At 34.7% G+C, this 15,419-nt stretch overlaps 1 protein-coding gene across 2 annotated transcripts in view; it reads right to left on the bottom strand.

Moving 5' to 3' along the window:
• The window catches only part of LOC137014090 (centrosome and spindle pole-associated protein 1), a 28,895-nt gene extending 13,476 nt beyond the window's left edge, over nucleotides 1–15,419 (bottom strand). Inside the window, exons 1-19 of one of the 2 annotated variants that reach the window (XM_067378218.1) lie at nucleotides 15,098–15,419; nucleotides 14,899–14,971; nucleotides 14,651–14,754; nucleotides 14,126–14,206; nucleotides 13,386–13,481; nucleotides 12,338–12,663; nucleotides 9,833–9,912; nucleotides 9,660–9,756; nucleotides 9,507–9,564; nucleotides 7,586–7,923; nucleotides 7,302–7,420; nucleotides 6,968–7,052; nucleotides 6,637–6,748; nucleotides 4,104–4,251; nucleotides 3,069–3,155; nucleotides 1,167–1,288; nucleotides 921–1,070; nucleotides 485–628; nucleotides 276–383 (exon numbers count right to left, since the gene is read on the bottom strand). In XM_067378218.1, the coding sequence (XP_067234319.1) occupies nucleotides 276–383; nucleotides 485–628; nucleotides 921–1,070; nucleotides 1,167–1,288; nucleotides 3,069–3,155; nucleotides 4,104–4,251; nucleotides 6,637–6,748; nucleotides 6,968–7,052; nucleotides 7,302–7,420; nucleotides 7,586–7,923; nucleotides 9,507–9,564; nucleotides 9,660–9,756; nucleotides 9,833–9,912; nucleotides 12,338–12,663; nucleotides 13,386–13,481; nucleotides 14,126–14,206; nucleotides 14,651–14,754; nucleotides 14,899–14,971; nucleotides 15,098–15,172 (2,403 nt within the window). In that variant the 5' untranslated portion in view covers nucleotides 15,173–15,419. Of the gene's footprint in view, nucleotides 1–275; nucleotides 384–484; nucleotides 629–920; nucleotides 1,071–1,166; nucleotides 1,289–3,068; nucleotides 3,156–4,103; nucleotides 4,252–6,636; nucleotides 6,749–6,967; nucleotides 7,053–7,301; nucleotides 7,421–7,585; nucleotides 7,924–9,506; nucleotides 9,565–9,659; nucleotides 9,757–9,832; nucleotides 9,913–12,337; nucleotides 12,664–13,385; nucleotides 13,482–14,125; nucleotides 14,207–14,650; nucleotides 14,755–14,877; nucleotides 14,972–15,097 lie in introns of those variants that run through there. The other variant, XM_067378217.1, reaches the window with a different exon arrangement.

Here is a 15,419-nt window from a genome sequence, read left to right as displayed (position 1 = left end):
CTTGTTATTTAACTATGCCAAGATAAATTCAATTTTTTATTCTAGGGCACCTTTAAAATCACTCAAAAATGGACATTTACAACATGGTATAATAAATGTTCTGTGGGGTATTGAGCAGAAACGTCTGTGACCTGTATTACATTTTGTAAAAAGAGGCATAATAGGTCCCCTAGTGATTATTTTATAGTGTGCCCATAATTGAAGAAAACACCCAATCATTGCCGTCTAGAGAGCATGTGAAGCATGATGTAATTGTGCGCATGTGTGTCACTCACAGACACAGTTGTGGAAGAGCGGTGGCTCTCCTCTGATGGAGGTCTAGGCATCTGCTGACGTAGTTTCTTCTGCAAGGTTGGTAGGGGTGGTGACGGTGCCCTGTGGACCTTTTGGTATTTGAGAATGATGTGTCAGCACAGAAAAGGATGTTTGGTTTGAGGTAAAAGCCTTATGAACAAATGAAGTAGACTTAATGTACACCCTTCACCTCTTCCAGATGTGTCTGCTTCTCTCTCTCATGTATCTTCCTCAGGGCCTCGTTCTCTTTCTCCTCCACTTCTTTCCTCAGTTTCTCAGCCTCTTTACGGCGCTCTTCGGCTTGCCTGATCAACTCCTCATTTTTGGCTATTTGCTGTAAAATAGGTGACAGAAAGGAAGCACATCCTGTGACTGTACCTTTCTTTCAATGAAAGATGCCATTGATGGCCTCAAAAGATGTTTATTAGGGATTATAAGGGATAGCTTTAATCAATTGTGTCATGTTTGTTTAGGACACTGTGATAAAGCCTTTAGAGGATAGACTATTTCAAGCTCAACATGCTCATATGTTCAATCTGGGTCAAGACCAGCACTTCAAATTGAATGCATCTTCCTTTCAGCAGGCCATTTATGGGTATTCATTTGATATAACTGCAAATTAAAACCTCTTTCTCTTTCTGGCGCTTCCGCTCCTGCTCTTCCTCAAACTCCCTTTGGATCCGAGCTCGCTGTTCGGCCAGCCGCCTCTCTTCTTTCTCATCCTCGAGCCTGCTCCGCTCCCTCTCTTCTGCCTCCTTTCTCCTCTTTTCCTCGATCTGTTCATCCCAAAGATGATGACAAAGTGAAATGGCAGGCCAAAAGCACAGACAACATAACACAAAGCTGACTGAATGAGACAAGTAGGTCCATACCTGTTGTTTCAAACAATCTTTGTACTTTTCCTGGTCATGGAGCTGCTGTGGAGAGGGCAGTTCGTTGAAAAGGTTACCCCGTGCTTGTACAGGTGGCTGAGAAGGGGCAAAACCTGCAGGCTCTACGGGGGAAGAAAGGATTTGAATGGAGTGCACACAAAGGTCTTTTATTTTTAGTTTCTAAAAGGCTTGATGATAATATCCACAATCAAAGTCAGAAGTTGCCCACCTTTTTTAATAATTGTATAAATGTTTTATTATATATATATATATATATATATATATATATATATATATATATATATATATATATATATATATATATATATATATATATATATATATATATATACACACACACACACACACACACACACACACACACAAACTACAATTCTATTTGTTCTATTTAGAAGTGGACAGACCCTATGCAGTACCTTCATTGACCACTAGCTGAAAACCTGATCCAAAAATGAAACTTCTCTGTCATTAATTACTCACCCTCTTGTTGTTCCAAACCCGCAAGACCTTCATTCATCTTCGGAACACAAATTTAAAAAAAAATTCATGAAATCCAAGAGGTTTTTTTATCATAAAAAGCAACAAAATTATCATGGTTAAAATAGTCGACTTGACTGCAGTGGTTCAACCTTAAAGGTGCCATTGAATGAAAACATTATATTTTTAGTGATATTTGTAAATTGTCTTTCTAAATGTTTCGTTAGCATGTTGCTAATGTACTGTTAAATGTGGTTAAAGTTACCATTGTTTCTTACTGTATTCACGGAGACAAGACTGTCGTTATTTTCACTTTTAAACACTTGCAGTCTGTATAATTCATAAACACAACTTCATTCTTTATAAATCTAACAGTGTAGGATTAGCGGTTAGCCATGGAGCACAGCCTCAAATACATTCAGAATCAAATGTAAACAATATAACAGTATACAATACTCACATAATCCGACACATGCATGCCGCATGCATGACGAACACTTTGTAAAGATCCATTTGAGGGTTATATTAGCTGTGTAAACTTTGTTTAGGCACTGTTTAAGGCAAGCGCAAGCTCTGTGGGCGGAGAGCACGAGATTTAAAGGGGCCGCACAGCATAAATTGGCTCATATTTAATGATGCCCCAAAATAGGCAGTTAAAAAAATTCATTAAAAAAAAATCTATGGGGTATTTTGAGCTGAAACTTCACAGACACATTCAGGGGACACCTTAGACTTATATTACATCTTGTGAAAAAACGTTCGATGGCACCTTTAATGTTATGAAGCGACACTCCTCATCACAGTCTCCTACTCAGTTGACACAGTGAACACAGTGCAGAGCTTCCGTGTTCTGCGTCAGAACACCGTCTCTGTGTTGGCTGGCTCCTGCGTCAGCATTACACGCATGCGTCGTGGTGCTCATGTGAACAGCGTTGGCCAATACTGAGCCGGCGTCTGGACGTAAACACGGAAGATCTGCACTATGTCAACTGTGTAGAAGACTGTTTTGTTTTTGTGCACAAAAGTATTCTCGTTGCTTCATAACATTAAGGTTGAACCACTGTAGTCATATGGACTATTTTAATGATGTCTTTACTACTTCTCGGGACCTTGAATGTGGTAATTTCATTGCTTTCTATGGGAGATAAAAAAACCTCAGATCTTATCAAAAATACCTTAATTTGTGCTCACAAGATAAACAAAGGTCTTGCTGGTTTGGAACGATATGAGGGTGAGTACTTAACGACAGAAATTTCATTTTTGGGTGAACTAACCCTTTAAGAAAAATCATTACAGATATTTAAAAGTTCTATTCCACTTTTAAGTTACACTTTTTTTGATTATGAGTCAAATTGTAATTCAATGGCTGCAGATACTTGATGCATGAGGTGAAGTTTCTGTCACCTGTCCTAGAAGCCACCGGAATCCGGGCTACTCTGCCTCCAGAATCATAAGCTTCCACATTTGATTTATGCATTTGTTTCAAATCACCTGGAAACACAGAAACATGACTATGATTTAATGACTGTGATGATAAATAAAATCACTATGATGGATACCACAACATTTCAGTATCAATAGGACTGTAAAAATATAGCATAGACTGAAAAACAATACAAATGTATTCATTGGATTTAGAACTGACAATCTTTAGAAAACAATCTAAAATCTCTGAATCAACTGATACTGAGCAATTGTAAGTGGGATGACTGGGATTTACACTACCGTTCAAAAGTTTGGGGTCAGTAGTGCAATTATTTTATCAAAAATACAATAATAAACGCAACAAAAATATTTTATAACAATTTAAAATAATGGTTTTCTATTTTAACAATTTAAAATGTCATTTATTCCTGTGATGGCAAAGCCATGCTGAATTTTCAGCATCATTACTCCAGTCCTCAGTGTCACATGATCCTTCAAAAATCATTCTAATATGCTGATTTGGTGCTCAAGAAACATTTCTTCTTATGAACAGTTGTGCTGTACTGCAGCATAAAAGTTACATAACTACAGTATATAGATGTGTTCATACATTTACATACCCCTTGTTGCGTCTGCATGAATATAAATTAGCATTTAAAAAAAGATTATATATATTATTGCTCCGAAGAAACGGACTAACAAATATTCAAGTATATTGATTTTCTTGATTTCCATGACCATATGAACCCTGATACATATTAATATCTGCGTCAAATGTGAAATAACTTCAGAGCAGTACTAAATAAAACAATAAAAGATGCATTAGTATTTGATTCATATCTTGCAGATTCTGCAAAGGGTATGTAAACGACAACAAAAAAAGTTTTTTTGCAATACTCCCACTAATGGTCCACCATTTGCAGATTACACTAATTAAAGCCTTATTAAAGTGCAGTGATTGCAGCTGACTAGACAGGGAGTTGACTAAGTGAAGTGTGAAGCCTGTATGCTTACTGATGAGATTTCCATGATTGTCCCTAAGAGGGGCTCCTCCTCCTCCTCTTCCCCAGGGTTCGTAGGCCTTCATCTCAGCTTCTAATTTAGCATCATACAGCTCTGTTTCCACCTTTTCACGATGTCGTCTCTGCTGTCGTTCTTGAATCTGTGCTCCACAATTCAGACAATTAGGTAAAAGTTTAAAATCGCATTTCGACAAATGAAAACTGAAATATTTATGTACTTGTTTTGCTCTTCAAACTACAAATAAACTAAATGGATGAGTTGGATATGAGTTGGATAAAGCCTCAATGTCAAATATTGTAAGAATGTAACATCAGAATCAAAGTAGTATTGCTCAACATGTTGTAATCAGACTTTTAAAAGGTACCCTTTAAGGAGGAACGTTCAAACTTTTAGTTAACCACTATCCCTGATCTGCCTCCAGATTCCCTTTATCTTGAGAATTCTGCACTGATCTCTTCCTGTCAGACTGCTGAAGTTCATGGTGAACTCACTCAACACAGATTAGCATTCAAGGCCATCCATCTTCAAACCTTTCACTGCAGTATTTCAGAATCAATGATCTTGCAACCAGACAGTTAAACAAACATCTTTCCAGCTATATCTTTCAGTATCAAGTTCCCCTGTGGAAATAGAGGAAGATAATGCAATTTGTTCTCCCCAGGTCCTCCTTCTGTGTCCGCAGCCATTATGATATAAAGATATCATCTGACAACCCACTGAGCTAAACCTAAACATGCAACCGAATCAAGAATGTCACTTCATTTAATTTATGCTTTACAACAGTATATTAGCACTTTTCATAAATAGGGTATGGTTTGATGTCCAATTGCAGTCTTAAAATCATAAGAGGCACATTTGTTTTGTTCTGTATGAGTCAACATCTGCTAAGGGGTAATTAAATGTAACAATTCACCTTGAAACAACATTTTATCAAACTTTGATATCTTATAAACTTTGACGCAAGTGAGTTTTCCTTGAAATGCGTGTACTCACTGGACCTCTGCTTCTCGTAAATACTACAGTGTATTGTGCACATTATTTTTTGACAGACATTGATGTTGTGATATTCAAATGATGTGGATTTGAAAAACGATGGATCGTAAGGTAATAATTATCTATTTCTTAGCTGGCAAGCATTCAGTGAAGTGAATGTTTTGATGCCCATGTGTGTCATGTTGATGTATTTTAGTAGTAATAATGCAACGGACAGTTTTGACGGAAGTGATAACATGCGTAAGGGGTGATTTGATTTTTGGGTAAATATAAAACATGCTAGACACTTTTGAAATGTTCTTTGCGCAGTACAATATACTTATTTTTTAAGGAATGAATGTTATTTCATGGCTTAAATAAATTACATATTACTCGGAGACTGATTTGTTTGGCTTGTCAAAAATCTTACATTCAGCTGTTGCAAATTCAATGACTTTTGAAAATCAGGAAAGGAGTGATTTTACCAGGAAAGCGGTTTTGATGCACAAATTTGTTTTTATTGTCTCTTATAACAAACATCTTTTATTCAAAGCCATGAAAATGCAGATCCTGTTGTAAATAATAATGAAAAAAAAAAAAAAAAAAATCACAAACTGTTGTTCTATTATTACACCTTAGCAGATTTTGAAACTTTTAGATACACTACCGTTCAAAAGCTTAGGGTCAAAGAGATTTTTTTTAAAGAAAATGATATTTTTATTCAGCAAGGATACATTAAATTGATCAAAAGTGACATTAGTAAGTAAATAAATGCTGTTCTTTTGCACTTTCTATTCATCAAAGAATCCTGAAAAAAGTATTTTTAAAAAAGTAAGTAAAAAAAAATATTAAGCAGCTGTTTTCAACATTGATAATAATAAGAAATATTTCTTGAGCAGCAAATCAGCATATTAGAATGATTTCTGAAGGATCATATAATCATGCTGAAAATTCACCTTTGCAGTCACAGGAATAAATTACAATAGAAAAGTTATTTTAAATTGCAATAATATTTCACAATATTACATTTTTTATTATTAAATAAATGCAGCTTTGGTGAGCATAAGAGACTTCTTTCAAAAATATTAGATATTAAAAAAAACATAACTTTTGAACAGTAGTGCACAGTAATTTCATCTAACATAATTCATTAAATCATTTCATTTTAATAAATCTAATCTTGAAAAGTAGCTGGTTTTAATAAACATGTCTTTATCATCTCTCCTCAAATGACTTAATGCTTTTGGCTTGTCCCATGTTGGAGTTTTTGACTAAACTGTATATAACAATTAAAATCATACAAATGTCATGATTCTGATATAATCCGTTATTGATATTCAATTCATTGTAGTATATATATATATATATATATATATTTTTTTTTTTTTTTTTATGAATGCATTTCTGATCATTAAAATGTAAAGATGTGTAACCCTTTTACTGCAGCTTTCCTTAAAAAAAAAACTTTAAACTAGGGGAATTAAAATAATTTGGACCCTTTCTATGGAATGCCAATTAAATAATCTCAAACCATAAAATAATGTGTAAGTACCTGCTGCTTCAGGGCTTCCTGATGGCTAACAGCACTTTCCTTGGGCTGCTGCAGCCTCTTGTGAGAAAAGAACGCTGGTCCTGAGGGAACAACTTCAGCATGGCTGATCGCTCTATGGAGAGACAGTGATGAGCATTATGTTATTCTGTTATATTCTGGTATTTTATCTGAGTAAATGTGCCCCCTACTGGTACCTCAACATAACATTTCATTAAAAACAATACCAAAACAACTCATGAATTTCTAAATGGATTTATAATGTTTATTTCCACAGTAATTATTTTGTCTTGTCATTTCAATATGGAAGTTAGGTATGAAAACGTGTGCCTACTGTGGGAGGCGTCCAGAGGGAGGCTGCAGAACCGGCCAATGTGCTTCTGGAGGGATGTGTGACTGTTGATCCCCTGCTGGTCCGTCTAACACACACACACACACACAAAAAACATTGCATTCAACATCTATATTTATCATGCTAGAATCCAAGCTAGAATGCATCTACTGAAGAGACAGTTTATTTCATAAACTTTCATATTACACTATAATACTACCAGCAACACAGATAGCAATAAATGACATACCATAAATTATCACAGATGTGTTTAGTTTAAGCATATTCGGTACAAATGATATATGTGGCTATGCTAAAACAAAGATAAGCCACTCACAGTGGGCCAGATTGGGGTCTAGAGGATTTCTGGCTCCATAATAGTAATATGCATTATCATAAGGAGTTTGATAGGAGTCTGTGAGGGAGGGACCCAACGGAGGACGCACACCTGTAATTCTGATATCAGAGAACAAATATTTCATTAAAAATGCAACAAAATAGTCTTTATAGTATATTGAGGTATATTATTAAATACTTTAACTTTTCAGTTGTGTTGTTAATTCAGTACAATTGTTATTTCAGTGCAAAATCTAAAAACATAACACAAAATCTAACACAAACCTTGGGGCAACTATCTCCCCCAGGGCTCTTGAGAGGCTTCTGTAATTGTTTTCAGTAACAGGGGTGGTACCATTGGCTCCAGCCTCCAGACCAAGGCCTGATGTGTTTGCCAGCCGGCTTAAGACAGTGCTGTGGTCCAGAGACGGGGACTGGAACGCAACACGAGGTCTCTCGGGAGGTGCGCTCTCCTTTGGTGCTTGTGGAGGTTTGTCTTCTTTGAGCCGCCTGGCAGAGTCTGCCCTAAAGACCTCAAGACCCAGCCCTGGGTGGTATGGCACATCCCTTCTCCTCCCCTCGTACTCCCGGGTCACGGCACCAAATTGTTTGATTCTGTCTGGCTGTGGGAAACAAGGTGATATGACTGTAAATAGGAGCACAGCAGGTGTTGCATGACTATAACTGCAGTGAAAATGTGTCAAATTCTGTCAAGTTCCAAAGTGAAAGAAGAAGAAAAATGTCTATTTGAAAGAGTCTTCTAAAACCATACAATAAGACCTATTCCTGAGAGGAACAGGCAAAAATTAAAGTTATTATTTGCTCATAATCTTAGAACGTGTTGTATGAAATAATTTTTGGGTTTTTTTTCCTTCTGGTAATGTATAATAAGAGCTGCAGAAAACTTCTTTAAATATTTCTACTTCCTTGAAAAATAACAGCATATGGGTTTAAAGCAACATGAGGCTGAATAAATAATATATATATACACTACCGCTCAAAAGTTTGGGATCGGTAAGATTTTTAATGTTTTTAAAAGAAGTTTCGTCTGCTCACCAAGGGTGCATTTACTTAATTAAAAATACAGTAAAAACAGTAATATTGTGAAATATTATTACAATTTAAAATGACTGTTTTCTATTTGAAAATATTTTAAAAAGTAATTTACTCTTGTGTTGGCAAAACTGAATTTTCAGCATCATTACTCCAGTCTTCAGTGTCACATGATCCTTCAGAAATCATTCTAATATGCTGATTTGCTGCTCAAGAAACATATTGTTTTCAATTGTACAAAATATTTGTGTACAATATTTTTTTTTTTTCAGGATTATTTGATGAATAGAAAGTTCAAAAGAACAGTGTTTATCTGAAATCTAATCTTTTGTAACATTATAAATGTCTTTATAAACTGTCACTTTTGATTGATTTAATGCATCCTTGCTGAATAAAAGTATTAATTTCTTTAATTTCTTTTCAAAAAAATAAAAATAAAAATTCTTACTGACCCCAAACTTTTGAACGGTAGTGTAAAATGTTACAAAAGCTTTGTATTTCAGATAAATGCTGTTCTTTTGAACTGTTTTCAACATTGATAATAATAACAAATATTTCTTGAGGAACTGATCATCAGATCAGAATGATTTCTGAAGGATCATGTGACACTGAAGACTGGAGTAATGATGCTGAAAATTCAGTTTTGCCAACACGAGAATAAATTACTTTGTAAAATATAATTCAAATAGAAAACGGTTATTTTAAACTGTAAAAAATTTTCACAATATTACTGTTTTTACTGTATTTTTAATTAAATAAATTAAGCCTTGGTGAGCAGACAAAAAAACTTTTAAAAAACATAAAAAATCATCCCGATCCCAAACTTTTGAGCGGTAGTGTATATATAATTATGATTTTTTTCCCCATTTTTGCATAAATAACTAACAATTGAAAGAATTTTAAAAGATAAAACAAAATAAAAAAATATAGAATGTAAGAAATATTTTGCATAAAAAGACTTTTTTGCTGAATATTTATGCAAAATATTATTTTTGTATTTATTTTTTAAAATGTCATGAAAATTAAAAAAAAAAAAAAAACATTCCTAGATGTTTCTAATATTTATAGCTTAAATTTGAAATATTAAAAAAAAAAAATAAATAAAAGTATAAAACAATGAATATTTAAACATTAAAAACCAGAGGACCATCACCTTTTTTTCTGGATCAACAGCGCCTGTTGCAGCCACTCTCAACTCAAGCTCCTTTTCCCTGTATAATTGAGTTTATATGGACATGTAAATATTTGAGCCCTTAAAAGGTTTTAATTCAAATACCCCCAATCAGCAAATCAAATTATTTCTCACTTCCTTTTGTTCTTCTGTTGTTCGGCTATTTGCTGTAGCAGCTCAAGTCTGTAACGTTCCTTCCTCCTCTGAGAGGCCTCATCCCCTTCAGCAGCACCTGTATGACCCAGTCACAGGTCAGAAATTAGACACATTTTTATATATAGTGTAAATACAGTTTGATTTAAACTTACCAATCATGAGTCCTGTAGCAAACTCGGTCATGTTCTGCTCGTTGACAGATCTGTTTTGCGCTCGAGTCGGTGCTTGTAGACTAAAAAAAGCCATAAAACTTGTTTCAGTTTCATCCAGTTTCTTACACTAAACACACCCTGATCTCTGCAGCTCTGGCCAAACCATTACATCACACACACACACCACATATCCAGTGGATTAAAGAGCCTGCTGCAGAGCCATCAGATGCTTTGAGCCTCCCCATCAACACCAATCAATACAATCCCACTGATAGAATGGACAATAAATCCAGCTCCAACTTTCTAACACAGCAAACTCAGCATTTCCTGTCTCAGCATTGTAAAAATAAACCTTGGATTTCATCAAAAATATCTTAATTTGTGTTCCGAAGATGAACGAAGGTCTTACGGGTTTGGATCGACACAAGAGTGAGTAATTAATTAAAGAAATTTAATTTTTGGGTGAACTAACCTTTTTAAATTCTTGTAGACTTAATAGTCAAATTCTAGGTAAAAAAGGTAAAATAAAGGCTGAAAACCATCACATATTCCTATTTTTTCCACCACAGGCAAAAAATTGATAGGAGGAAATTAAAATACAGACTTCTGCTATAGTAATTGCAACTTCATCTATTTGATTCATGGTAGTTTCATTTTCACTGAAAGATTTGCTGTAAACCTCCATTACTCTAATTGCAGATCAGTACATGAGTTGATGTGCTGTCAGTGTCTGTCTATTCTCTTGGTGACAGCTGTCTGTGTCTAGTAGATAAGACGTCAAATTTAACAGAGATTACATCCTCTAAAACTGTGTACAACCCTTTTACTTTCTACATTTGTATATATTTATCTCTTCATCTGTTTAAGCTATTTTTATTTGAATGTTGCTATGGTGATGATAGTTATTTTTCACAGATATAGTCGGACTGTTAATTTCATGTCCTCTTCAAGAAGTTATGAAAAACAACATCTGCTAAAACCCTTTTTTGATATTATTGCAAAAATATTAAGCTGTTTTTCTATCTTAAAGGTTCTTTTTCCTTGTATGCATTATATTGGGTCAGTAAGATTTTTGTCAAAAAACAAACAACAACTTCTATTCAACAAAGAAGCATTAAAGGGTTAGTTCACTCAAAAATGAAAATTCTATCATTTATTACTTACCTTCATGCCGTTCCACACCCATAAGACCTTCGTTAATCTTCAGAACACAAATTAAGATATTTTAGTTGAAATCCGATAGCTCCGTGAGGCCTCCATAGGGAGTAATGGACACTTCCTCTCTCAAGATCCATAAAGGTACTAAAAACATATTTAAATCGGTTCATGTGAGTACAGTGGTTCAATATTAATATTATAAAGTGACGAGAATAATATATTTTTGGTGCGCCAAAATGAACAAAATAATGACTTATTTAGTGATGGCCGATTTCAAAACACTGCTTCAGGAAGCATCGGCGCACAGTGAATCAGTGTATCGAATCTGCAGTTCGGAGCGCCAAAGTCATGTGATTTCAGCCGTTGGCAGTTTGACACACGATCTGAATCATGATTGGATAAACTGATTCATTTGTGCTCCGATGCTTCATGAAACAATGTTTTGAAATCGGCCATCACTAAGTAAGTCGTTATTTTGTTTTTTTGGCGCTCCAAAAATATTCTCGTCACTTTATAATATTAATATTGAACCACTGTACTCACATGAACTGATTTAAATATGTTTTTAGTACATTAATGGATCTTGAGAGAGGAAGTGTCATTGCTCCCTATGGAGTCCTCACAGAGCCATCGGATTTCAACTAAAATATCTTAATTTGTGTTCTGAAGATTAATGAAGGTCTTACGGGTGTGGAACGGCATGAGGGTAAGTAATAAATGACAGAATTTTCATTTTCGGGTGAACTAACCATTTAAATTGACCAAAAGTGACAATAAAGAATTATTTCTGAAGGATCATGTGACACTGGAGTAAGACTGGAGTAATGGCTTTGTGAAATTACATTTTGAAATATATCACAAGAGTTATTTGAAATTAAATTTGCTCAAATAAATGCAACCTTGATAACATAAGTTACTTCTTTCAAAAAAAAAAAAAAAATTAAAATCTCAATTTTGAATAATATGTTATGGTAAGGAAAATGGACATTAAATATTGATTTGAATTATTTAGTTAATTAACTATATTAACTAATTATTCATATAATTAAATGTATTAAATAAACCAAAAATATTCAAAATGTTCTCAAAATGCAATTATAATCTAGAAAGTCTAATAAATGAATGTATGGGGCTAAATTACATGGTAAATTTTGTGAATGACAAGCACTAATATTGTGTGCCAACCCATGAAGCTTTCGTCAGAGCTCCACATGGGCCTAATTATAACCTATATATTTGACTTGAGATGGTCCCTCAAGAATATTAGTCTTGTTATGCTTCCTAAAAAATATAAACAGATCGAATTCTGAGTGTCACCAGAAAAAACAGGAAGCGGTAGAGATGCACCTGTGTGAGCTGTTGTCGTGTTTTCCACCTCTCCTGATTGCACCAGTGTCTTCCTGTACATTTCTAAGCCTTTCCTTCTCTGGGAGCTCAATCTCCTCATCAGAACTGGTGTGATCTCGGTAAGGGCCTCCCCAGCGATCCGGCGTCTCTGCCCAGTGTCTCCGTGGCCTTGATACCTTAGGCACTCCAGAAATGGGCTCAGTTAGAGTGGCAACATCCCTCCTTGAGAATGTAATGTTCTCTGGGCCCTGACTGCCTCTTTGCACTTGTACCTCTGGAGAACCAGCAGGGTACTTTGGAGTAATAGAGCCAAAACGATCCAGGGCCTAACAGAAACATGATCAACATAAGCTGAGAATCAGAGGATTTAAGGCAAGATTGAAGTTTATAGGGTTTTTTTTTTTTTAAAGAAGCTTAAATTGTGGTTCAGTAAGGACATTTGTGAAAGTTATTTATTTCTAGTGTTGCTGTATAGAAGATATAACAACTAGGGATGTAACAATACCCTCATGTCATGATTCGATACATATCACGATACGACATTATTGCGATACTTGGTTTTATTAACTGTTGATTAAAATGCTAACTTTGGTATTACATTGGGAGTGGCAAATGAATAGGCTTGGACTTGGTGCTGGTAACCCAATGCACAGGACAATGGTGATACCAGCATAAAAATGAAGCTGAAAATACTGAAAAATATGAATATGCTTGCACTCTGTCATTGAATAGATATATTTAAAATAATGTAGGCCACTTTTTACTAGTAACACAAGACATTTGGCATTATCAGGACCCACAAATATTCCCCCATTGCATTATTATACATTATATACAACATTATAGTAGTTTGATGTAGAACTGACACTAAAACTCTGTAAACTTGAAATTTTTCTCACAGTAATTTCCATTTGGGTGAACTATACACAATACATATTGTCACTATCCACAATACAATATTGTTGCTTTTTTGTATTGCGATATATTGTGACACGATATATTATTACACCCTTAATAACAACAATATCGAGTTTTCTTTCATTCAAACCTGTGGAGTACTTGAAGATTTCCCTATTTTCTGTGATCCCCCTTGCCCTCGGAGAAACAGATTATACTCCTTGTTCCTCTCATCGTGCAGCTTTTCCTGGGTAGATTCACAAAAAACAAAACCGTTACATTAAAGAGAACTTATAATGCAAAATTATAAAGAAAAAAGTCCACTTTAAAGGGACAGTAAGTCTTTGAATCTCCTGAATTGTAGTCTTGAGTTTTCTTCCAGGTGCGTACACGTCACAATATTGCTCATTTAAATAATTGACATTTCCGAAACACGCTCGAAGCGAATCACAACGCAACCAATTATAGCACATTGCACTTTTCGGAAAGAGGGACTTTGCAGAGACCGGAACTACACCCAGCGTTACTGACAGACTATGAAGAGAGGTGCTGCAACAATGTACAATATGTGAAAACAAAATCAAGACTTTGTAAAAGGACATAATAGGTCCCCTTTAATAGATCAAAACATTTCTATAATAAAAATAAATAATTAACAAATAAGATCTCTTTTATGTTTGTACAAATTTTAAATGCAGTCCAGCAATATACTGGCTGCCAAAAGATACCTTATCCACTAAGCGTAAGCAAATCATTTTTCATGTCACTGAGGGCTTGCCAAACAAAAAGGGTGGGTCTTTGTGCAACAGACTGAACCGGGTCATGACACAAAATGGAGAATTTGCTTTAGTGATCCATGCGTAAACAGATGGACAACAAACACACGTTTACCTTCGCTGATCTCCGTTCTTTTATGGGGAGAGACAGCATGTGAGACTGTGGAAGTGGATCAGCAATCATTTGATTTTTTTTCTAAGAAAGAAATTACATGATTAAAAAAAAAAAAATTCTTTTTAAAATATGATTTAAAACAGCAACACAAACTATTTAAAACTGTAGTTTAAATGAAACAGGTATTGTAAATATTAAATATTTATTCTAAGATTTATTAGCATTATTTTATATTCAATTCAATTTACATTTATTTGTATAACGCTTTTCACGACACATATCAAAATAATGCAAAATACTGATTAAAATACAAATAATGTAATAATTTAGGCAATTAATTTACAATCACTGTTAGCAGTTTAACTGAAGGTAGAAGCAATGAGCTCCTGGAAAAATTAATTACATATTAACAATAATTAGGATATATAGAAATTTGGGAATGTGCATGTTGATCCAGATGATTGCGTCTTCTGAAGTCCTCGCAGGACTTATATATATATATATATAAAGAGGAGTATACTGCACCTCAGACACAAAGCGCCGGTAATCAAGACGTAGCTCTTGCTTTAACTTCTGCTTTTTTCGTTCATATTCTTCTCCCAGAGGTAAACTGAGGCCAAAAGTCTCTTCTGGAAATAAGATGACAACATGAAACATCCCCAGTGGCATTTTTAAATAATAAAGAAAATCAGACTTTTTTTAAAATATCTAATATCAAATGTTAAATATATGTATTTTGCCTGAAATTATACATTTATTAAAATATAGCCTGCCTTTAGTCTGTTTGGGTTGTGAAGGTTGTGTTTTGTTAGCAGGTTTGATGTTCTCCTTGTTACCAAAACTTGTCTATGAAAGATGGACAAGTAATAAAACAATGACTTTTCTTGAAATATAAATATATAGAAATAAAATTGTACATGTTTTATTTTTAAGACCCCAAGCAGCACTATTTTTATTAGAAATTAAGCTCACCTTCATCTCCATGTACGGTGCTTCTTCTGTTTCCGCCCTTCTCTCCTCCATAAAGTTGCTGATGTTGACATTCATATTTTCCCAAACCAGAATCAACGGTTAATGAACACCTCTTGACAGGAAAAGAAGCAGTTATCAGATGAAGCTCTTATCAATAACACAAGACTGAATATGCGGTTCTCTTGGCATGGAAATGAAGAAAGACTTTGTTTAGAGGAGAAGATGGAGACGAGGCGATGTGAAGTGCAGGCGCCGCAAACGCAGTGGTTGTTAGGCAACAACTCAACACAACACACGAGCCTCAACCTCCCACTTCAGACAA

The sequence above is a fragment of the Chanodichthys erythropterus genome, chromosome 23, assembly GCF_024489055.1.
Source record: "Chanodichthys erythropterus isolate Z2021 chromosome 23, ASM2448905v1, whole genome shotgun sequence".
NCBI lineage: Eukaryota > Metazoa > Chordata > Actinopteri > Cypriniformes > Xenocyprididae > Chanodichthys > Chanodichthys erythropterus.
Note: the sequence above shows the minus strand (reverse complement) of the source record. Positions and strands in the feature narration are given on the sequence as shown.